The 26,597-nt window shown below is 42.5% G+C and overlaps 1 protein-coding gene across 1 annotated transcript; it reads right to left on the bottom strand.

Annotated features, from left to right (window-relative positions):
- Window positions 1–2,875: 2,875 nt before the first annotated feature.
- Window positions 2,876–26,529, bottom strand: plcd3b (phospholipase C, delta 3b; the record flags this gene model as incomplete). Its single annotated transcript, XM_080835472.1, has 15 exons — window positions 26,204–26,529; window positions 20,619–20,786; window positions 14,705–14,933; window positions 13,936–14,065; window positions 13,100–13,325; window positions 11,668–11,869; window positions 10,044–10,188; window positions 9,181–9,333; window positions 8,454–8,588; window positions 6,975–7,125; window positions 6,506–6,622; window positions 5,840–6,018; window positions 3,965–4,100; window positions 3,560–3,709; window positions 2,876–3,021 (listed from the first exon to the last, which is right to left on the bottom strand). The coding sequence occupies exons 1-15, from the start codon at window positions 26,292–26,294 to the stop codon at window positions 2,876–2,878; spliced, it is 2,358 nt and encodes a 785-aa protein (XP_080691598.1). The 5' UTR covers window positions 26,295–26,529.
- Window positions 26,530–26,597: the final 68 nt, after the last annotated feature.

Genomic DNA, 26,597 nt, shown 5'->3' with positions numbered 1-26,597 from the left:
TGAAAAGATGAGCTCTCTCTCTCTCTTTGTGTGTGTGTGTGTGTGTGTGTTAGCAGCAGGGATAAATAGGGAAGGTGAGAGAAGAGAGAAAAAACACAGAACGAGGGACTAGAAAGAGCGATGGGGAGGGATACCAGAGAAGATACAGTCAGAGAGAAACAGGACACACACACACACACAGACTGCCAGTCCGTGTGTGTATGTTTGAAAGGAGGAAAACAGAGGCTGTGTGTGTTGAGAGTAATTATGCGCATACTTGAACATGTTCTACTGGCACCCACACTCACTCAGTGACAAACCGTCCTCTGTTTATATATCTCACACTTCAACATTAGTTTGGCTGCTAGACTAAGCGCTCCCCTTTGTGACATCACGCAGGGCTTTTATGTTCACCACTAGAGGGAGCCTTTTACAATTTAGCAAGATGGAACACCCCAGGAACTACAAAGAAAAGCAATGAGAACACACAGAAATCAGACCAGAGACAGGTTCAGGTTCCGGGTCTTTTCTTTTAATTATTCACTGCAGTGTTTGCTATTCAAGTACATATGCTGACATACAAGAACGATTTTGATCACGTCAGTAAGCAGACAAGCCTCCGGTTGGCTGGCACATCCTTACCCTTTTATGGCATTCTTCAGTTGTCTTTGCAACGTGCAACAGCAAAAATATTTAAGTAGTGTAAAAAAGTATAAATACTTACAGTAACTTGCTTGAAACTACTTTTACTAATTCTACCTGATATGTAACATACTTATTGTTTTGGCAACATATTACAGTAACTAGGCAGGAATGTCCAAATGCAAGGATGCACTATGTTTTTCTGATTGCATATTTCATCAACCTACATAAATCAACTACTGATAAAAATAAACAATGTTTAGATTAAGAAAATACGTTGCACATACCAACATGCTGCATAAAAAGTACATGCAGTCAAACATGTTTAAAAAGTTAAATTAAATGACCTATTTTTCTGAATCAGTGAGCTGTAATTTGCTCTGTTCTACACATGTCTCAATAATACTGTTATTCATCAACTATAAGAAACCTACAGTTACTCACAAAATAAACTTCCTCCCTAATTTTCACTTCATCAACATACGTGTATGAGTGGTGCCCATATTTGCTGCTGAAAGATTAGTGTGGATGCTATTTTAACAAAAACAGTTCAAATTCAGTTGATTATAAGGCATCCCAAAGTTAGAAACACACTAAGGCTAGGTCTGTGTATCGTTTCCGTAGTGATATACTGTTAGTTTGTCTGAGTATATCAAAATCTCAGTGGGAAAAAAACACAACCTCCTTCTAGACCCATAAGCATCCCAGACAGGGGCTCACATAAACATGATACGCCTTGATGGGAATGTGATAAAATCTTTCATATCAGATTAAAGTTATTGAAAGTGTAAACTGGTCCCTAAAAGTAGTAAAAACTACAAGTATAAAGTAAAAACATCTGTTGTAACCTGTGTCTCACAGCTGATGGACACGTAGATCTAGCTTTGAACATCTAGCTTTGAACAATAAAGTGCTACAAGACAAACATTTAGGACAACACAAATCCTTCAATAAAAACATACAGTTCTCTCTTGAGGTGTTCTCTATTCAGTGCCAGTATCAAAGTTTAAAGCTGCGCGATGTTGTCTGACTCTCTTTCAGTCAAGCTCCAGAGAGACAGCAGGAGCTTGAACTGGCCAGGGATGGAGACTGTCTTAACTTCAGTGTTCTTCTTCAAGTGCTCTGTTTTCCTTCATGTCTAGGTGTTCTAAGATAGATGCTAAACAGATAATCTAGAATATCTATATTTGGGTTGAAATGAAGACCATTCCACAGGCCATACTACAATTCCCATGAATACAGTAAGTGATCACACTTGGTACCCACTCTAACCCTTAATGATGGCATTGTTGATAGCTGATCTATGAATTACCTTGTGAGTATACTTCAAGGAAACTAGTTTGGCTGGAGAAAATATGGGGGGGGGCTGAAACCAACACCCAGAGAGGCTGGTCATCTAGGGTTAGGGTTCGAGTTGGGGCCTGAACATGATTTTATTGTTCTACTTGTATGATTTCTCCAGAGTACAGTTCTCTGTGCACCATCCTAAAGACACAGTATTTGTAAAAAACTCAAAACAACTAAAAATAACGAATAAAATAGATTTGAACTCTAAGAAATATATTAAATATTAAAACAGATTGTACGTGCTACACAATTCTACAAGCTTTAAATAGATTGCATATCTACTCTATTGCTTTTTAGTCAACAAGCATACAATGTCATGATATAAAAATGATAAATCACATGTTCGTTTTTAGCTGCTTCATTCTTTGACCTGAAACGCATTCTGAATGCATGCATGCCTTTTCAGTTTTCAATTCCACTAAACTGTCAGCTGTAATTGGTTATCCAGGACTTAGTCAGTAAAGTTGATCTTGATTGGTCTCGCTCAGTGATCTAGACCACAGTTGACTGGTGGTTGTGATTGGTGGCACAGGCAACATAGTCCAACATGACTTCTCAGAAGTACAATTAATAAAAACCGCCAGTGGACGAAAGAACGATTACTAGTCTTTGTTAAGCATCACTCACTCTGATTGGTCTCTGTCAGTGGACTGGTTAATATGACATACTAATGGTCTCAGAATGGTCTCAAAACTCTAACTGGTCTTTGTGAGTTTTTCAAACTATACTGCTGCCCACTGTTAGTTTATGCCACTGATACCTCACGTAAATGTGGATATAAAATGGTCCTGAGTATTATGAGTAGATATGACATATCCAGTATAAGTGACAGTTTAGTTATTAACAGCATGAAAATGTCGCTGCCCTCCCAAGGACCTACAGCAGAGGCTTGTGGGTAATGTAGTCTTCAGGCTTTTGTGGGCGATGTCTTCTTGGTGGGCGATGTCTTCTTGGTGGGTGTGCTATGTGAAGGCGTGACCTTTACATGGATGAAGAGGGTGGATGGGGACAAGCTGGTGCCGTCCTCTTTCAGTAGGCGAACGTGTCTGTAGCCTGCCATGAGAGGAGAGAGGCACAGAGAGGAGGCTTAGAAAACTGAGAAGTCACACACACACACACAGACACACACAGACACACACACACACACACACACACACAACCAAACACACACACACACACACACACACACACACACACACAACCACACACACAAACACACACACACAACCACACACACACACACACAAACACACACACACACACACACACACACACATCTCTGCCAGGGGGCCAGATTTGGAGGGTAGGCCTATTTCAGGTTTGAACTACTGGAGGCAAATCTGTGGCCTAAAGATGGTGCCTCCATCGTCACAAATGTTAAATGTTTTCAAGCAGGTTCGTGAAATTAGAAGACGCTAAGACATTATCTGCTATTCATATGACAGCTCATGCACAAGTTTAGTGTAGGGCACGAGCCCCCTCACCCATTCATGTTAACAACATAGTTAATTCTCTTATTTCAGTATTTCACTTATTGTACATGTACACCCACACACAAGCACAAACATACACACCACGGACAAAGACTTACCAGTGCGCATACTGTTTAAGGGCAAGGTGAACTGTCCCAGGAAGTCATTGCTGGAGGTAAAGTCGTGATCCTCCACCAGGAAACGCACCAGCACCAGCTCAGGGACATGAAGCTGAAATTTAAAGGTGCAGTCCCAGCGAGGGTTAAAGCCTGACAGAGGGAGAGAGGGGGGGGGGGGGGAGAGAGAGAGAGAGAGACAGAGATACGACATATGTGAGCACCCTTGGCATCAAATTGTTATTGTCAGCAACTTCCTTTACCATCTTATTTATTACTAGCTGAGTCACAGCAACACATAATCAGTAAGAAATCCGTGGGAAAAGTGGTTTGCGACAGTGAATAATGATTAACTCTGCCCCTTTGAGTCTATGAAAGACGCGTCTCTTTAGCAGTGGTGTGTAGTACCATTGTTGTCAATGCGGTGCGTCTTCTTCATGTTGTTGTCTATGGGCGTTCCGTGGGTCTCCACGCACACGTACGGGTCCACTATGGAGTTGGGTTTATCTAGGGGAGACTTGGGGAGCTGCTGGGCTGAGATTACCTACCAATGCAGAGGACAAGAGGAGCACGTTATCAGGGGTGTGCACCACCTAATGTTGTGTGGTAATTAGCTGTCAAAAGAAACAATGTTTATGTTCATACCACCATATTGCTATTTTGGCTGGGTAGCGTTGAGAAGGACACTTAAAGAAAAACTAAATTGAGTGCTTGTTTCAATTTTTACTATACTAAGCACAATCATGAGAAACTTTAAGGCTGCATGCTACATACTATACATATCCTTCATATATACCACATACCATTACACATACTAGTAGTATACATATACGTAGCTTAAAATGTCATGTAGGTTGAAGTCAGAACATTGAGAAAACTTTAGTTTGGTCTCTGGTTTAGTAAATCTAGTCAGAAGAGCAGGCAGGGGCGCTGCCAGGAATTTGGGGCCCTATGAAAGATTGTAGGGGAGAGGCCTGTTTGCGCGCATAGCGCGCGGCAATTTTTTGGGGTGCCCATTTGAAATAAATCTTCATTATCAATGATAAATATATTGTATAATGGGCTGAAATGGAAGGCACCCAATGCATTCACTTTAATTATGTCAAATTAAGATTCACTAGCATTAATAACTGATTATAAAAACCAACATTCTATAGGTAGGGACTGATATTATTGTTTCGAAATACTAGAGAGATATATTAATGCAAAGAATAGAGAGATGTCGGTAGTTATTTCTTGTATTTCGAATTTGCTCGTTCACACTAACAAAATAGCTAGCTAGCTTGCTAGCTTAGTGTTAACATAGCCCACTACATTACAATATTCCCTTTCATTAACCTCAAGTAAACCTACATTTGAGCAGGTAACAATCGTTAACAACTACAGATAACAGATACAGCCACATTCTGTAACTACCTGTACTTACAATTTCACTCCTTGCACCGTTTACTTTGAGCTAAACTCCATGGCTATAATCCTGGCTGTCTTGAAGAGACGTTAGGCAGAAACAAATACATTGTAACGCTGGTTGCACAGGTTATGCAGACGCAGACCACTTTGATTGACTGACAGACGCACACATTGTTCAAATCATACGCTGGACACTTTATTAGTATTTCTACATGGGTTTATATAATGATCAGGCTATAATAAGACCACATCGGCTATGTAATCGCTGACAACCGGGACGATTTCATAGTGGTTGGTGTAAACCAGGACATATTAGCGTCCCGACAGGTTTTTGCCGGGACGCGGGACACGCAACTCAAAATCGGGAGGGTCCCGGTAAAACCGGGACGTCTGGTCACCCTAGGTTAAGACCTGACCTCAGCCAGCCCAGCCGCTCTGTACACCTGCTGCCTGCCAGTGCCAGCATCTCGCATTTCGGATGCTGTTCGATTCAACGCATCGCGCGTTGCGGCCGAACCATTTCGCAAGCGCTCAGGGGGAAGGGCAAATGACAATATGTTAAATAACTAACGAAAACGTTATGGAAATCGACAGTTGTGAGTTTAATACGTTAATTTCCAATTACCATTTCTTTGTAATGAGACATTTTTTAAAAAAAGGCAAGAATATTAATATTATATTATTAATTGCCATCCGCGGGCCGTGGGCCGTGCTGCGTTGGGCTGGGCCGTTAGAATCAGTACCACCTTTCCCCGCCAGTCAGCGCCCCTGAGAGCAGGGACTGTCTAAATTCTCTTGCGAGATTTTCCAGCTTATTCCATGGCTATAAGCAGTGAACCTAGATGCCACAGTGGTTTCCATGGATACACTCACACGAATGGTCAGCAGGACTGGGTTGTGGCCAGGCCCGACCCCGGTGTTCTCTGGGTTGAACTCGGAGTTGGCCTGGCGCAGGAAGCTGGGCTTGAGCGCATACCCGCAGCCCCCGTTGACCAGGAAACGGCCCTGGTTCAGGTCCATGGCCTCGCCCGGCGTCTGGAAGTTCAGAGCCACTGCAAGGGGAGGAAGAACGATAGTATGGATGAAAATGAGAATTATGGGAAGAAGGGATCACTTACAAACCACTGAAGAAATGTATTTCTTTTAACCCTTTTCATTTCAGCAGAAGTAAAGAAGTGTGTGCCATCAAGTAGCTATGGACTACAGCATTACTTTATGAAATGTATTGATGGATTCATTCAGTTGTATTTAGCAGTGAGTTTTTCTGTATTTCTTTTCTTTATTTCTATATTATCTTTAATTTTTTCTGCTTAAAATGCATGCAACTTTAGTAAACAGTTTACAAGTTAACTCAGGGTTATTTATATAACACAATTTAAATCAACAAAATCTGGGCTGGGGCGACTATGACAACAGTACTATACTGGTCGTATATATAACTTTAAAAACAATAGAATAAAGCAAAAGTAGCATCAACGAGTGTGAGAGAGAAAAGTGTGTGTGTGTGTGTGGGGGGGGGGGGGGGGGTTTGACGCTCACCAATCTGGCAACCGCCGTTCCACATGTCCTGGGGGTTGTAGTTAGAAGACCCGACCCTCTGACCAGAGGGGTAGATCCTGCTCAGCTGCCTGGTGTTGTGACGCACAAAACACGTCCCTGCACACAGGAGGAGTAAGGCAGTGTTACACACATACACACTTAAACACAAACATGTACATAAACATACTATATAAACATATACATACAGATATACAGATATATATACTCCCACACACACTCCCACACCGGCACACACACACACCGGCACACACACACACACACACACACACACACACACACACACACACACACACACACACACACACACACTCACACACACACACACACAAACACCAATATAGACATAGTCAGAAATGCACACATATACACATAAATACATGCACGTACGTACACACACACACACACAAACACACACACGCACACACATATACACATACACATGCTATACCTGAGTCTTTGACATGTTTGAGGGCATCGCTCTCAGAGAAGGAGGACATCTCGTTGGACGGTTTGAGGGCAGATTGCTGGAAGCCCTTAAATGGCACACTACGCGTGTACACCACAAGGTCAGACAGCTCGGGACTCAGTTTAGAGACAGGCTGGGGAGACACACAAGTGCACTGGAGCGAAAGCCACGCACGCACACACACACACACACACACACACACACACACACACACACACACACACACACACACACACACACACACACACACACACACACACACACACACACACACACACACACACACACACACACACACACAAAGACAAAGACACACACACAGACAAACAGACACACGCACATGCGTATATGCAAGCACCAATGTGCATGCATGTGCACAGACGTGTACGCAGAATGCCATCCACACATCCACAAACAACCGACAAGTGTACATGAAGGTACGCAAATACCCACAACACATATACACACAAGACACAGACACATACAAGCACACAAAAAAACAAACACAGGCAGAAAGAAAACAAAAGACACACGTAAACACATGAAACAACACAAAACAGTGTTCACATACCTAACAGTTGAACACAACCAAACTAAAGGTGAAGTCTTGCACAAGGAGAGGAGACATGAATGTAACTGACAGACTTAAAAATCAGATGGACAGACATGAATGTTACTGACAGACTTAAAAATCAGATGGACAGACATGAATGTTACTGACAGACTTAAAAATCAGATGGACAGACATGAATGTTACTGACAGACTTAAAAATCAGATGGACAGACATGAATGTTACTAAAAGACTTAAAAATCAGATGGACAGACATGAATGTTATTGACAGACTTAAAAATCAGATGGACAGACATGAATGTTACTGACAGACTTAAAAATCAGATGGACAGACATGAATGTTACTGACAGACTTAAAAATCAGATGGACAGACATGAATGTTACTGACAGACTTAAAAATCAGATGGACAGACATGAATGTTACTGACAGACTTAAAAATCAGATGGACAGAGACATGAATGTTACTGACAGACTTAAAAAAAAGATTTACAGAGACTTTAATGTTAGTTGTTAAAAACTGATGGACAGTAAGTGAGATTATGAAGTCCATCGATTGGTCCTAGAGCAAATAGGCCGGTTGATATCACAGGGATAGATAGAGATGTGTGACTAAGACAAATGATAGGCGCTAGAAAGGCTTAGAAAAAGATTGACGTTCATTAGATGAATAAACAGGGAGGCAATTAGTGTGTGGATTAATACATCAGAGAACAAGGGAGCAGGGAGATGGAGAGAGTGACAGTGGTGAGGGACGCCGACCGTGTTATCTCAGAGATAAAAAACCAAGACGAAACAGATGGAGACATGCATTCGACAGGCAGACAGACAGACAGACAGGCAGACAGGCAGACAGGCCGTGTGTGGATTAGTAACAGTAAGAGGCTCACCTTCTTGGCCTCAGCCTTGGGTTTGGGCTTCTCCGCTTTGGACTCATCCTCTGAAGAGGAACTCTCAGAGCTGGAGGAACTCTCCTCCTGCCTCCTCTCCTTCTTTCCCTTCACCAGGATCTTCCCTTTCAGCTCCTTATCACACACACAAATGGACACACACACACATTTAAGCAACACAACACACAAACCAGTTCTACTACCGACTAATTTACTTTGAAAACCCAAGATTTTGATTTCATTCTTTAATTTTGATTTCGATTATTTATTTCGCACCCCAAAAACTAGTACATCAAAGGCAGAGTGATTACTAGCGGTGAAGAGTCTGAGTGGGGTTGCGCCTGGATATCCTCACTCATGGAATGCCTATTGTCCAATCAGACATTAATCAACTGCTCGACTGGACCTAACTGCTGTATAAATAAACACAGACCACGACCCATATTTCATTCGTACTATCTGCCTTATTTACTCCATATACAGTATAGATGAAGCATATACTACAGTTGGAATAACTTACAAATGTCCTTGTATATATATTTATATTCACTGAACAGTGGTTCAACAGAAACTAAATCAGAGGATACAGAGAAAAAAAATGGAAAAACTTAAAACATTTTCTTGTATAAACAGTATGTATTCATATTCATAAATATATATTTACTATTCGTACACAGGACCCCTATTGATTCCTTGCACATATGATATTTCAGGAACACTTCTTTACCTCAGGAGAGGGCAGGCTCTGGAGCTCCTTGTCACTGAGGGGACTGGTGAGCAGTTTGTCCCCCAGGATGGAGCGTAACTGACGGGCCATCTCTGCCTGCTGCTCCACTGAACAGTGGTTCTCCAGAGACAGAATCAGAGGATACGGAGACGCCTGAAAGATAAGGAGAGCGAGAGCGCGTGAGTGAAACAGACAGACAGAGAGAGAGAGAGAGAGAAAGAGCAGATACCACAGTAGGGCCTAACTCAATCCTCAGATAAAAACATTTTTGTTATTAAATGTATTTACATCAGGGACCATGTACAAAACACATTAATCTCAATAAAAGGAAAGATGATTAGTACCAGATATAGCTACTATCTCATTTCCATCTGCTCAGTCCCTGGGCAAGTGCAGGAAACAATGAAACCCAGGGCGAAACCTCACATCACCATGGGCCATCATCTTATTTAAACCCACACAGATACACGCAGACGCACACATACACACACAATAACACACTTCTCAGGGGTAAACACATAATAGAAATCACAATATCACAAACGGTAATTATAGCAGTTACAGTAGTTATAACGGAAGTTATAAGAACTGGTAATTGGAATATCAAATGAATTAAGACCATTTACATAAAATCATTATTTTAACTATATATAGAGAAAAAAAATGGAATATGGCAGTCTGTGCAAATTGCTATTGTGTGTGAACCTGCTGAATGTGAGTTCTGAAAGCTCAGCTCAAGGGAGTTCTTGACCACATCCCCTGAATGTGACCTGAATGTGACCAGTGTATGACCGCTAATCCTTTGTACAAACTCTCCAATGGTGTGTGTGGGTGTGTGTGGTTGTGTGTGGGTGTATTCTCACCTTGAAAGCGTATTCATTGATGGTGTGTATGACCTCTCTGAAAGTGACCTTAGAGGTGAGTGTGTGTCCGTGGTAGATGACGGGCTCTCCCTGTTCCCCGTCCCAGCAGTCCAGCTCCACACAGCGGCAGCCACGGCTTAGGGCCCTGCACAACACACACCACAAAGCCACAAAGGTCAGGCCTGATCTACGTGTGTGTGTGTGTGAGTGTGTGTGCGCGAGAGAGAGAGAGAGAGGTTGTTTTGAGATGGGTGAGTGTTTGTGAGAGTGTCAGTGTGAATGTGTATACACACGTGTATAGTATGTATGGACCAATTTTATGTGTGTGTGTGTGTGTGTGTGTGTGTGTGTGTGTGTGTGTGTGTGTGTGTGTGTGTGTGTGCATGTCAGGCCTGATGTATGGTTGTGTTTTAGTTATCTTTGCTAACGTCTATATATTTATACTTTTTTATGTGTTGTTGATCAAACCACAAAGCATATTTCTATGTGACCGATATTTCAGAAATGACATCAAATATTTTAACCAGGAAGTTGTGCCTGGTGGTTTAAAACTCTTCCACTGTAGCCGTTTTTGATGTCAGTATTTTCAGGCAGTTCTGGAAAGGATGTAAAATTAGTTCTTGCAAAATTACGCAATTTAAAGTATCTAAATAGACCATGGTTTGGAACACCAAATTTAGGTTATCAGAACTTCCAAATGTTTCGTCTAAATACACCTTCCTCCAGTGGGTAAAAGCTGTGTCTACAGTAGAGACAGGAATAGATGATTGTTGCAGATAGGAGTGAGGACAGAAGAGGATTTGAGTCCAAAGTACAGAATATACTGTGCTATCTACGACTGGGTTATCAGTGTACTGGGAGGGACTTATAGAGAGAGGAGTACAGAGTAATGAGAGAGAGAAGATGAAGTGCAGGAATTAGCTTCCATTATGCACCAATTAATGTCTGGGGAATGGCACAATTTTTTAAACTTTTGAATATTGGTGGCTCAATAGTATAACAGCATGTTGGGTAAGGAAAAGCCACCAACCAGTCTTGCCAGGCCAAATGTAAGACCGTATAGCAGTATCAATTGAGTTGAGTATTACTGCGACATTAGAGCCAACTGACAAAACCCACAAAGGCCTGTTTACTTCATCACGATGAAGCAATGACAAGCTGTGAAATGCAACAACGAGGAACAGCCTATTTTGACAGCTAATGAAAAAAGCGTATTTACCGTTTGCACCTGTTGCTTACCCAGGGCTCTAACTCGAATACAAAACTGATAGAATACAAAACTGAACTACAAAACTATGCGTGAGAACTCAATGTTAATGCAGAAAATTAATGTAACTGAGAATGAATGTAACTGCTTAGATGCTTGGGTACTCCCCTAGTGCAACCCCATGTGTGTGTGTGTCCGTGTGTGTGTATGTCCGTGTGTGTATGTTGATGTGTGTGTCTGTGTGTGTTTGTGTGTGTGTGTGTGTGTGTGTGTGTGTGTGTGTGTTTGTGTGTGTGTGTGTGTGTGTGTGTGTGTGTGTGTTTGTGTGTGTATGTTCGTGTGTGTGTGTGTTTGTGTGTGTGTGGGTGTGTGGGTGTGTATGTCCGTTTGTATGTGTGTGTGTGTGTGTATGCAAACCTCATGTAGGGTTCAGTGCTGCTCTCACTCATCAGCTGGTCTGCGGTGAGGTAGGTGTTGTGTGAGGAGTTGATGAAGTAGTGGGAGAGTGGCTGCTTCATGTCCTGGTATACGCGGCTGTGATCCGGCTCCAACACCACGTTCTCTTTGGACAGCATGTACAAGGTGAAGCCGTTGGGCGTCATGTACTGGTTCTTCTGAGCTGAACAGGACAGAGGTCACACACACACGTTAACCATGGGAATTTCATGCAGACGTGCAACACACTAGACTCTCACACAGCGCAAAAGCTAGCACCTTCATTTCACAACTTTAGCACTTCATTTAGGAGAAAGACAGTGCTGTTGCTCTGAAAAACAAACACACACACACACACACACACACACACACACACAATCATTGTGTGGGACGGAAACATTGGTACTGACAGAATGAGAGCAAATATCAAAGCAGATATTACACCTGATACGGATACAAGACCATAGATAAGCTTTAACTCAGGCTCAGAGTAATAAGTAACTACAGATGCATTTCCACAAGAAAATGCAAATCATGATTTCTTGAAAAAAATATCAGCACAGGATCCGGAGAGAGGTACCAGAGAATAAATAATGAATCAATCTGTGTGCTTGAGCAATCACACTAAGAAAACTCAAGAAGATCTATAGTGTGCTTTGCAATGCAGTGTGCTTGGGCAATCACACTAATGAAGTTGGCTGAGTTAAATAATAGAGTAAGCCTACTGTAGACATGAGCTCACCCAGAAAAAGCACAATCAAGAATGGTAAACTTGGCCATGCAACACAAACACAGCTGGCTGGATACTCATGAATATTTTGAAGACTGTGGCAATAACCTGTGATGCACATAAGTCGTCTCCTTAAGGAGGAATAGCATTTTGAAGAGAATGTGACGCCATGTTCTTTCGTATTCTCAGTCTTTTTATTTCCTCCTGATAGGAATCACTGATAACAGGACACACATGGAGATTCGTTTCTCAAGAATTTGTTGAATATCACAGAGGTGTGTCTTTCTCCCTGGCTGCTTCCCATTCCTAACCAATCCGATTTAATCCGTTGTGAGTGACTGCGTGCACTGGGATTCTGTTCTAACAATCCTTACATTCCGACTTTGATGTCATAATGCTCCGTGGTCACTGCTCTTTGGGCCGTAGTGTATGTGTACTACCAAACTTCTCTTCCCAAGTCTCTCTCTCAGTTCCATGTAACTAGTAACTTCCCTACATTGCTGACAACAACGTAGAGAACACAGGTGGTCGACAAATTGCGCCATACACACACACAAACACACATACACAAACACACACACATATCCACACATACACTCACACATATACAGTTAAATCAGCTTCTTTCCTGTGTTGTGTTTCAGTGTACGACCAGGCCATGTGAAGGGCGGTCGGGTCGCGTACCCCACTCGTTGAGCTCGTAGGTGAGGATGAGGCTCTGGGCGTGCACGAGGGACGCGTCCTCGCCCTGCTCCCGCAGGAAGTCCCGCAGGTCCACGGTGGACAGCACCGTCCCGTTGGCCGAATACTGCTGAAAGACGGCGTCCAGCTCCGGCCGACGGAGGAGCTCGCGGCAGAAGACCTCGATTTCACTGTGCTCGAGACGGCCATTGGCGGAGCGGTCGCACTTCTGAAACACAAGCACACACGCACGCAAACAACGTCAACACACAAAAACATGTAGGGACATACCATCTGAGACACAAATGTAAAAGAGAAGGATCACATAGGAGGCACATGTATAGACACAAAAATAAAAATACATTTGAACAGAACAGAAACCAATACATGGAGGCAGGCAATTCTGTACACATAAATAGACATATCTGCAATGCAAATGCGTACACACACACGCACCGATGCAGACATGACTGACCTCTGATTGCTTGGACTACTTCTGTATACAATTTCAGTTAATTTAAGAGCTCTTCTCTAGAAAAACTGAAAGACCTATAATTAAAGCTATACATATATAGAGTCTGGGACTGTACACAGTACAGTTTCTGCAATTCCATCTGGGCGTGTGTCTGTGTACGTGTGTGAGTGTGAGAATGAATATGTGTGAATGTTTCAATTGAGGGAAATAGGGAACAGGATGTCCCTGTATTGTTGTTTTCTGTGTGTGTGTGTGTTATTTTGTGTATATGTGTGTGTTATTTTGTGTGTGTGTGTGTGTGTGTGTGTGTGTGTGTGTGTGTGTGTGCGTATGCGTGTGTGGGTGCATGGGTATGTGTGCCCACCGTAAACAGGTTGCGTGCGTACTGCTCGCTCAGGTCTATGTTGATCATCTGAAGGAGGTTCTGCACTTCCTCGTAGCTCATCTTCCCATCTTGGTTCTCATCTGCCTGCTTCAGGAACGCATGGATCCAGGTGTGAAAGGTCAAGGACCCATATCACAATGCAGAAATAGCAACACAGCCCATGACAACATGCACAACCATTTAAATGAAGACTCTCGTAAGTTATTATGTTAGATCTACAGCTAGTCTAGAGGGACCACTGACTCTCGTAAGTTAGTATGTTAGATCTACAGTTAGTCAAGATGGACCATTGTCTCTCGTAAGTTAGTTTGTTAGATCTAGAGCTAGTCTAGAGGGACCATTGATTATCCTAAGTTAGTACGTTAGATCTAGAGCTAGTCTAGAGTGACCATTGACTCTCATAAGTTAGTATGTTAGATCAAGAGCTAGTCTAGAGGGACCACTGACTCTCCTAAGTTAGTACGTTAGATCTAGAGCTAGTCTAGAGGGACCATTGACTCTCCTTAGTTAGTATGTTAGATCTAGAGCTAGTCTAGAGGGACCACTGACTCTCCTAAGTTAGTATGTTAGATCTAGAGCTAGTCTAGAGGGACAACTGACTCTCCTAAGTTAGTACGTTAGATCTAGAGCTAGTCTAGAGGGACCATTGACTCTCATAAGTTAGTATGTTAGATCAAGAGCTAGTCTAGAGTCACCATTGACTCTCATAAGTTAGTATGTTCAATCTGTTGTGGGTCTGTAAGGATATTGGTCGAGCTTCTGAGTCTGGGTCATGTTATCCATGCGCCCCTGTAGCGTGCGGATGCCCCGGGCCCAGCTCTGGGCGTCCTGAGGACTGGGGCAGTGGATGTCCAGGCTCTTCCTGGGCCCCTTGAAGACTATGGTCAGATACTCGTCCTCCTTCACCTTCTTGCCCAGCTTGCGCAGGGGTTCAGTCTGGCAGCCCTCCAGCACACACTCCACGTCTGTCACTGAGACTGCGAGAGGGATAGAGGGATAGAGAGGATTAAGGACAATATAAGACAGATGGACAAGAAGTGGGTGGACATGGAAAGGGGCGGATATAAAGACAGACCTTGTATGTTGCTTTGGACAAAAGTGTCTGCTAAATGACTAAATGTAAATGTAAATGTAGAAAAAAAAGAAGGATTGAGATGATAATAGGAATATAGGAAAGATAGTCAGACATTGATGAACAAAGAAGAACAGGTAGATAGCTGTGTAGAAATCACGGCGGGAAAAAACAAAGGGAAAGACTAAGAGGTTATAATGCAGGGAATGATAAAAAGGTGAAGGTAGATGGATGAATGGATGAAGAAAGGAAGAGATGGACAAAGAAAAGGAAGAGAAGTAAATGTAATAGATGTATAGAATAAAACAGGGTTGGAAAGGAGGAAGAGACAGTGATAAGAAGTGAAGAGAAAAAGAGATGGGTGAAGAAAGGAGAGATAAATGCAAAGGAAAGACAGATACAGAGCTGCAAAGAAAGAGAGACAGAAAGAGAGAGAGAGCGAGCGAGACGCAGAGAGAAAGGGAGAAGTCAAAACATGAGAGAGAGAAATATAACTTCTGGGAACAACGTGTAAATATGTCTTTCCAATATAGAAACATGGGTGAGACTGTTTGAGATCTGTTCACGATTAAATAGACAAATGTTTCCAGACTTTGAGAAGAAAGACGGTCTTAATCCAGGCTGAATTAATATTCTGTTAACAGGCAAAATAGAAAGCGTGAGATATTTGCATTATGGGTCTGTGGAGTCTAAGATTGGTATGGGTCACAAACACACACACACACACACACACACACACACACACACACACACACACACACACACACACACACACACACACACACACACACACACACACACCAGTTTCCAAAAACACCTAGTCAACAGACCATAAAAAACATTGACTCTGCATTATGACAAACACACAGTGGCTGACCATCTGGTCAGTGTTGCCTTGTGCATTTGGTTGGATATTAATAATATTCATTAAACAGTGACCATGTCATGCGCACACACACACACAGACACACACACACAGACATACACACAGAGCAAATAATCATTTCACACGTAGGTAAGTGCATGTTTGCTTGGGTCCAGTAAACACTGGTGACACATTTTAGTAAAAGGTTCTTGATTCATGAAGTTATTTTTGAAATGGTTATGTTTGGAGGATTAGTTAGGACATTCGATGTCAACTTGGGTTCCCAACTAAAATTCAGAATAAAAAAAAAATAAAAAAAATCTGATGGATGATGAATCAATATGATGGAGAAATCCAAAATCTTAAGAGACGCGGAGGAATTATTGATCAAGTGACAGCCACTTGTACAGCGGGGGGAGCAAGTTTGGGGCTTTAATAAAGCTACTTTGAAATATACATATAATTTGTTTTATGGGGACAGAGAGAGAGAGAGAGGTGAATAGAGAGAGAGAGAGAGAGAGAGAGAGTCAAATCATATGGGGAAAGTCAAAGAGAGAAATGTAACTTATGAGAATAAAGTGTAAATATGTCTTTCCAATATAGAACCATGGGTCAGACTGTTTGAGATCGGTTCATGATTAAATAGACAAATGTTTCCAGCCTTTGAGAAGAAAGATGGTCTTAATCCACGCTAAATTAATATTCTGTTAACAGCTAAAATATAAAAGAGGGAGATATTTGCATTTTGGGTTTGGCGAGTGGGAAAAACTGAGACATCTGGTAGAATTGACGTGGATGAATGACATGACATGACATTTCTCCTAACCCAGATTGGCACAGTTCACCAGAATGCCAAGTTTTGAATTTTCTAAAATATCTCATCCCAAATTCAATCCCACATGTACTCAAATTTACATAAAAACAAATACATATACACGTGCAAACACACACCCTAACCCAATATGCAAACACACAAACACACTGTCCTGAGATTGAAAAAGAGTCAATGGATCTCCTGCAGAAATGTGAGTGTCAGCACAGAGACTGAAGCTCAACAAGTTCACACACAAACACACACACACAAACACACACACACACACACACACACACACACACACACACACACACACCCACACACACACCCACACACACACACACACACACACACACACACACACACACACACACACACACACACACACACACACACACAAGAGGGTTCAGGGCAAACATTCTCAGGGCTTATGCGACAATCTGCCACTGACGATCATGGCCAGAATGGAAAGGGCAGGGTTTTACATGTGCACACACCCAGCCCTGGTTTGCAGGCAGGGATCCCATACACACACACCAGGCATGAAAACGGGTAAGGGGTGAAAAAGGTGAGGAGGTTATTACCCCTCTGGGGGGGTCCGGGGGCGTGCCCCCCCTGTAAGTAAAATTTAAATATTCCATATTTTAAAGCGTCAATCTGATGAAGTTTGAGATGCTTGTTTTCCAACCTGGGGAGAGCTGGAGAAACTTAGCTTCAGCCATGAGTCAAAAAATATTTTGGCCTCCTTACTTAGTATTATGCAAGCCATTTCATGCCAGCCTGTCACTGGGTCTATCATTTACAGTATATGAGGCACAATGTGGTAAGGGCACCACAAATGGCTTAATGCATAGCCCCCACGAGAGATGCCGTAACTTAACTTGTCTACTCTTCCATCATGATTGACAGCCAATACAATGTTATGTAATTCAGATTTCAATACATTTTATTGGCGAGGCCCTTCGCGTTAACATTTCCATGCACTCGCATCATCCAGTTATTCAACATAATAAATCAGCGGCGAAAAAAACAATACAATCATATATTCTTTAGAAGTACTAAATGATGCAAAATGTAAGGATCTCTTTTCATTTATGGAATTCTTGTCAAGAAAATATGATTCTATTGTTTTTTTCGCCGCTGATTTATTATGTTGAATAACTGGATATATATATTTAAAAATATGTTAAGCTCCTATTAAAGTATCCATCTATCTACTTCCAGTAGCACTTGCTCTTGACTGCTTTGCCTCATAGCTTGGCGACTTGGCCTTTTTGAGCAGAGCATCACTGAAGCCTTCCATGTGACAAGAGTCCCCTTTGCAGCCATGCTCACCTTTCTTGTCACCAAAGTGCTTATCATGTCAGTGCTCAGGGTTGCACTGTATTGGGTCTTGTTTATGGTAACGAGACTGAAAATGTCATCTGACGTCATGATTTGTTTTATACCTGCAAGGCTTGTAAGTTGACTGGCTGAAATAGTAGGAATTATTTGCTACGTTAACAGTCTGTAGTCAAACACCTTTGCAATGGTAAATTTGCCCCAACAGAGCGATTCAAAGTTAGAACAGGGAGTCTTTGTGGCGTTTGAGTTAATGTACCTAAATGATCTTACTCCATCAGTTATTCACACCGTAGCCGTCTCGTAACCAGGCTAATCACATCATTGCTAACTTTTTCATACTTGTATCTGAAGGTTATGCCCCTTGAAATGAATCATCCCGTTAAGTTACCGAACACATGTTTTAACGTTTTATATGCTAACATTACGGTCACACAAAAAAAATGCGTCCAGCAGGGATTCCAAAATTGTCCGGGATTTTGCCTCGTCGGATATTATTGTTTCTCTGGGTCTTTCACAAATGAGTTATTACGTCTTTACACGTTTTGGAAAGGGTATCACTTACGTTCCACCTTCTTGCGGGAGCTCTGTCATTGGTCAAACTTTCCCAGTGTTGACAGATATAATTCATTATCCTCCAAATAAGATCATTTTGAGCCTTTGATATGATACGCAATTTACAATCTGGCAACACTGAGCACCTTGCCGCCGCCAGCACAAGTTCAGTACAAATGTACATGTCATCTGAATATGAAAAATATGTCCAACCCCCCCCCCCCCCCCCCAAAACAAAACTCATCGAATCTACACGATTCACGTAGGTCACCTATTTTGTTTTCAAAACGGCGAATTTCGCTGAAAGGTGAGTGATTCTCATGCCTGACACACACACACACACACACACACACACACACACACACACACACACACACACACACACACACACACACACTTGTGGTCCTGCCCTTTCACCACATCACATAAAACAAACATCACTCGTTAGAGCATCAGCAATTGAAGACTGTGCTGCTATGTAAAGACCTCTGCACTGGTTGTAGGCCAATGATTACCATTTACACGCAAGACAGGCCCATTGCTGCGGCTCGCAGAATCATATGCCTCAATTAGAGCCATGCGGGCCATACCACTTACAGTAAAGGGATGCCCCCCCTGTCTGACCTAAAAATAGGCCGGCCCTGTAATGAAAGCTGGCCTTGTGGCCTCTAGGTTGGTGTTCTTGGGCGTCTACCACTGTCTAAATTAGGGGGGTGACTGGGATGCCGCCCACCTTCTGAGAGGCTGGGAGTCTCCATGGAGTCTCTATGAAGTCCTTTGTGCAGCGCTGCAGAGTGCCAGCAGGGACTTAGTGACGGAGGTGACTAGGTTCAGCTGTGCTGATAAATGTGTTTTCAACAGACTTTGGGGATCGGATTTCCCCTCCACTATGCAGCGAGTTCTCATCTTGGTAAGGTCATTTCTGAGCTTGTCTGTAATCCAGGTTTTGACGGCAGGCTCGCTGCAGCCTTCCTTGTGCAATATTTATGCAACAAGATCATGTGGTTCTTGATTCAAACGTAATAATAAATAACATTTCATACAGCAGGAAACAGGACCATTCGGAAAAAAGCTAAAATCAAGGTCAAAGAACAATATTAACAATGACAACACAGCCACCAAAACCAGACTCCTAAGATCCACGGTCACAACTCTCTTGAAATATTCACAAACATTCATCCTCATACACACAGACACACAGACACACAGACACACACACACACACACTCACACACACAATTATTCAGCTGCACTCATCCTCCTAGCTATGCGCTAACTCAGATTTGTGTGTTTCTTTCAACCTCCTGACAGTCACACAATCTCTACACCCAAGAATACACACGCACACACACACACACACACACACACACACACACACACACACACACACACACACACACACACACTTACTCAGCTGCACTCATCCTCCTAGCTGTGTGCTCACTCAGGTTTGTGTGTTTTGTTCAACCTCCTGACCCAGTCCCACACAATCTCTCCACCCAAGCACACACACACACACACACACACACACACACACACACACACACACACACACACACACACACACACACACACACACACACACACACACACACACACACACACACACACACACACACACACACATACTCAGCTGCTTCGCTCAACTACTCACAGTTCCTGACAATCTCTCCACCCAAGCACACACACACTCACACACAAATTCATGGACTCTCAAGTACCTTTTTCAAGTGCATTACGTTATACAAATTAATCATTCAGTTATGCAACTAAGTGTGGTTACACGTTTCATCATTTTTAATAGTTAACATTAAATCAGTGACTGGTAGCTGGATGTAATGTTGTAAGACAAGCGTCTTTAGACTGGGCTCTTTAGACAGAATCTTATTATTTGGCATTGAGAGGGAATTCAAGTACTTTCAAGAAGATCAATTACAGGTCATTAACACACACACACACACACACACACACACACACACACACACACACACACACACACACACACACACACTCACAGGACTGGCGTGACTTGGCCCTGCTGGAGGTCTTGTTGGACTCGCACCACACGGTCACTCCGTCGTCAAGCAGCTTCATCATGCGTCGACGCTGCCACCGGGGCGAGCGCACCTTCATCATGGGTGCGCCCTGCAGCATCTTCTTCACATCCTCATCCTCATGCACACCTGAGAGAAAGACAGAGATAGAGAGAGAGGGTGGGGGGGGGGGCATAAGCAGTCAGACACAGATAGTAGACATCAGAAATTTCACAGCAGGAGGAGATGGAGCCCAAAAGAGTACTACTGTTACCAAAGGGTTTTACGTTGAAGGTCGAGTCAGAGAGAGAGAGAGAGAGAGAGAAGAAAGGAGGAGGGTATCCTTATATAGTTTATTTTGTATTATCTCTACATAATTTATGAATGTTCTAAGTTTATCATCCTTTTTGTGTTTGTATTAAATGTGTGCATGTGTGCATGGCAGACAGAGAGGGAGAGAAACAAGACGGAGCAAAGAAGAGAAACCTTTTAGCAGAGGAGAGACTACTGAGGGATAATGGCAGAGCACTCTGACCAGGCTGAGGAGCAAGCAGAAGCAGTGTAGATGGAAATTAGTAAAACTATGAGTGTTGTTTGTGTGACTATGACTGTGGCAGACTAGTTGCTCACTAGTTAAAGTGAGAGAGAGAGAGAAGGAGAGAGAAAGAGATGGAGAGAGAGAGAGAGAAAGAATTAAAGACTGACTGAGAGTGATTTGGTGAGAACAGTAAGCTTTCAAAAGAGAGAGAGGGTGAGCAGGAAGAAAGTCCAAACATCTCTTACACAGTAACAATACCAGGTTCTCCCTCCAATCATTTGGAGTGTGGCTTATCACATCCGACAGGCTTGGGGCATAAAGGCAGTGAATACAGCACACCTGCCACTGCCCAGTTTCTTCAAACACAAGTGTGCAAAACATGCTTCATGAACCCAGGAGTGGTAGAGTCAGGAGAGGTAAACACAACAGCTCCAGCCTCTGTCCCTACCAGTGGCTGCCTAATTAATCACTGGATGGTGAGTCAGAGCCTAACTACCTAACACACTGCTCTGTTTGGGCTAGCCTCCCAGAGAGAGAAAGAGAGAGGGAGAGAGAGGGAGAGTAAGACAGAGAGAGAATTAGGCCTAAAAGAGAGAGTAAGTGAGAGAGAGAAGGAAGATGGGGATGACAGCATATAATAGGAGGAAGACTGAATTAAACCATTGTCTCATCCGTATGAGATGGTTTTGTAGTTCTGTCAGTCTGTGGAATAAACATTTACATGTTTGTGTAAACTCAACTCTGAGCCATCTGCTGCGCTAAATGCATGATGAAATGTCTGTCTTCTAGAACTTTCCTCAGGGTGACATAAAACTGACAGGACAGCATGCTTCAAGTGACCACAGCTGGGCCTTATCAAAACAACCTCACAATTTGCCTTCTCTCCTCAGGGCATCCTCTACTGTCTTTCCTATTGTATTCTTGCTTCATCAGTCATGCAGTATGATTAATTCAAAACTCGCTTTCATTCACTGATCTGGGTTCAGTTCCAAAACCCACTTTCAAGTGACAGCCTCCCACACCATTCCAGAGTGTTTTTATCTGCCACTTCCACTTGAATCCTCAGCTTAGGGTTAGTAAGTTAGCTTAGAGCCCCCAGAATAGCTCAGAGCAGAGTGGGAGGCCAAGTGAAAGAGCCCAAGAGGACGCAGGCAATCCCCTAAGAGATGGAAACTATTCATTGGTTGTTTGCTGTCCAGTGCCTGTGGTGTTTGTGCGCGTCTGATTTTGTATGGTGAATGTGTGTGATTTGTGTGTGTTAATGTGCGTAATGTAGTGTGAGGGTGTCTCTTTATATGTGTGCTTGTGTGTACGTGCGTGTGAGAGGATGTGTTCAACCTCTTTCTGTCCCAAACACACAAATTAACCTCTTCAAAAAATCTTGTGTGTTCTTCCACTACATGCTATAGTGTTATACTGTGCTTCATAAGCCTGGTGAGGCCATGAAATCGCTGCCATGGTGACTGGAAAGGTTGGTGTGAATTCTAGGAATTCAGGGCAGAGCCACCATTTTCGTAAAAGAAAATAAATCTGTTAACAATAGCAGGGCTGGCACCAGGGGGTGGGGAGGGGGTGCGAAAGGGGGCGCTTCCCCCTCAGATAAAATTGTTTTTGCCTGGTAAAATTACATCAAAGCGTCCGGTAATGAATAGTGGAAGTATATATTATTGAAAATTCTATGTCTATGATTTCCATCAGAAATCATCAGCTAAATTCTTCTCAGGGTTTGCTTGATAATTTGACTGTAAATGCTAGAAACCAGCAGGGTATGTAGGCTCATTCACTTCACTGAGGTTCTGAAGTTCTGTTCCCTCTTTTCAATGGTGACATTCTGCTGATGTTGAAAAATAAACACTTTATAAGATTGATCTCTTCATGTAGTGCCATTGATAATAATCGTGTTTGTTATGACTTGCAGCATATGCTGTTTATAAATGTATCGGTTATTAAAGAAATATTGCGTCTAGCAAGCCACAGTAAACAATGTATTCTATAGTCCTGTTCGTCTCAGGATGGTTGAAAGTGTGCATTTGTCCCTTGTTAAACTGCAGTGGTCAAGACTTTCTTCGCTTTCATGTCTTTAGTTCTTCTTCTTTAGTTTCATGTGTATGGGTGCTAAGCAGGACAGTTTGACAGTTCCTGATAGCATAAAATTAGAACAATTTAGTGTCAAGCTTTGTGTTGCGAAGTTGCACATGCAGCCTACTACAGCAGACCGGTAGGAGCATGGACAGTTGCTCACCCTGCATGTCTAACTATCCAACCCAAAATTAAGGTTATTTATCACAAAATATTGGCTTTCAGTCTCTTACAATCTGTTTATGAATTACAAATTAAAAAGTGTTACTTTTTACATAAAGTGTTATACCTGGTTCTCCCATATGATGTCTGCATCACTGTAACTCAGACCAATCTAACACTAGGAAATGTTGGCCCCTTTACAAATCTCAAATGTCCACTCAGTCATTGCACCCTGCAGCCAGCCCCGAAACAAAAGTCTTACACATTTTTTAACGGAACCCATGTGTTTTTGCCAAAATGTTTCTGATAAGCCCTGTGAAAACGTACCTCCCATGGGCTGCTTAAAACAACAAGGATGGACTCTAAATGTGAGAGTAATCTCGGGAAAAACAGACAGAACTCTTGTTATGCTTTCAAGTAAATGTCGTAAAAAGCTCTACTTAATGATATTCAATTCCCTTATGCAGTGTTATGGCTGCAATCTACAACCAACAAGACTCTCACATCTCTTCCCAATTGTGGGACTGTCGACGCACAAACCTTATTATAGTTACATTAAAAAAACTGATATGGTTTTTATTGTTTTTACTGATATTGTTTCAAATAAATGAGAGCTCTTGAGCCCTGGCTCTCCACAAACCTCTGTATCACACAGTTAAATAAGACTGTACACTTTCATACAACGACCTTGCAATACTCTGACCAAATAGGGATAGCATTACATTGTCCTCAGACTAAGTAAGCGTGCAAATGTTAGGCAAATATCGCATAGGGTATATAGGGTTTACGAAAGACTGCTTCCTACAGGAAGGAATTTCTAAATCAAATGCTTTGATTGCTAATTAGCAAAATGGCTGAACGGCTTCAGCTTTATGTAGGCTGTAGTATGCAACCCGGAGGAAGACATTTTCATCTTCATGCTTCATCTGATGAACATCTGATCTCAGTAGATTTTGCCCATGGTTGGCTAACTTTGGTGTGGTTGAAGAGGGATTCTGAGCATATGGGAGAGTAGTCGTGGCCCACACCCTGAGGTCTCCTCCTCCTTCTGCTCCTCCTCCTCCACCTACTACACTGTTATTATGGCAGCCTGATGTGCTCGTTAGAAAGTGGGTTAGAAATCTAGAAGTTAAATATCTGGTCCTCTTTGATGTATGGATCCAAACATGCACACAGAGAGAAACACAGACACACCCACACACTCATACATACATACATACATACATACTGACTAAAGGCCGAAATATACTTATACGCCTCCGTTACTCTGTTACTCTGTTACTCTCACGCAGTGGCCTCAACGGACTTGTTTTCATTTATGGTTCTCCGACGGTTGTTGGTGCTGTAGAGCTATTTTTAAAATAAAAGATGGCGTACCAAACTCCGGAGATGGTCGTATTTTGTACATAAAAGTTGTTTGTTGCTTTTTTTTTGCTTAGATTTTTTTTGAAAGTTACAGAGAAATAGACACTGTGCAATGTAAAAGCCCCATTCATGTAATTGAAAAATATGTCTGAGGGGATAGAGAACGATAGGTACAAATTTTGGGAGGTGCACGTCAGGCCAAGGAGAGATGCTCGGAGAGGGTTTGCCACAACAGGGAGGGCTCTCCGTGTCTCCGTAAACGGACGACCATAAATCTGCCTTTTTTCCTTTTAGTGTCCCTGTTTACAGCACTCTTTTCAATGGTGACAGACATAACCCAATATTTCAAGTTGGACTTATTTACAAACGCAGCAGAGTTTAGTAAATCGGCATGACACATTAAGCTAAAGTGAGCGGATGCCAAAATAAATCAGTCCCTACCCACATATCCTTCCCTCCTGATTGCAATCACTTACAGTACTGTGCGGTGAGAGTGTGTGTGTGTGTGTGTGTGTGTGTGTGTGTGTGTGTGTGTGTGTGTGTGTGTGCGCGCGCACGCAAGTGAGAGAGTGTGTATGTTGTCTGTCTGTCTGTCTGTCTGTCTGTGTTATCAGGTCTACAAGTATCCAGATACATTTTACAGCATGACCTCTGTGTCTCTGTGTCAGTCAACCACCTCAGTATATCTGTATGAGTTCCATTCATCAGGCACCATTAGATTACTCCCAAAATCTCCCCCTTTCACTTGGTCAGTCAAAACCTGCTTGCCTGAGTATGAGGTGAAGGTCCACATTCCTTTTCAACAATAATCTCAACTTATTTTATACGCTTTATACACCTGGTTTGTGAAAACTAATGACGTCAATTTATGTTTTCAGTCAACATAAAAAACATGTTTTGAAACTTCTCAGCTGTAATGTCTACTGCTTTCAGGGACATTTTTGTTTGTTCATGTAGAAAAACTAAAACGTCTATAGGCTATGCAAAGACACTGTCAAAGGGTTTACTCAAGTGCTGGGGTGTGCTTAAATAGAAGCCTACTAAAGAGTGGAGTGGTATCAACTCAATTTAGGAAATCTCCATGTATTTTGCTATGTATTTATGTATTCGTTATCTAGATTTAATTCTATATTAATACACAAGGGTCATTTATAGTGAGACTTATTGTAACTGAAACAAACTCAGAAATCTAGTAGGGTGAGTGCAACTTACTGTTAGTTACTGTTACTATTAGTTGCTGTTAAAACGATAGACCTGCTGATGTAGTGTCATATAGTACAGGTGTAAATGCTATAGGCTACCTCTACAACACAGTAAAGTCAATAAGACAACACGTGTGCCTCCTAGACGTTGTAGCGAACCCACTAGAAAAGTTAGAGACACTACATGATTATCTAAATGTAATGTTTCATAGTGATCCTACCTAAATTCTTTAAAGGGTCGGTGCTCTTCGATCCGGACGTCCCTGCCCCATTCTTCTGCGTGGGGCTTGCCTTCTTCGCGCTGCCCAGCATGATGTCTTGGTGCCTGGATTCTTGTTCTCAATGTCCCGGGACGCGTCTTGGGAACTGAGTTGATTTTCCCAGAATGAATAACGGTTTCTGCCCTTCCACTCTGAATGCTGAATCTGTACTGCGACGAAGGTCTATGTTATGTTTCTGACTGCACTACCCGCCATTATTTATAGTTGATGATAAGGTTGGAGACAGCCCATTTGTGATGTCACCAAAAGTGTTTGAGAATCTAGAAGGTGTAGGCTATGTGCTTCGGCACAGTTTTACCGGAGTAGCCTAGTTTATCGTTGCCTAATCCGATTA

This window comes from Sprattus sprattus (assembly GCF_963457725.1).
Source record: "Sprattus sprattus genome assembly, chromosome: 3".
Taxonomy (NCBI): Eukaryota; Metazoa; Chordata; class Actinopteri; order Clupeiformes; family Clupeidae; genus Sprattus; species Sprattus sprattus.
Note: the sequence above shows the minus strand (reverse complement) of the source record. Positions and strands in the feature narration are given on the sequence as shown.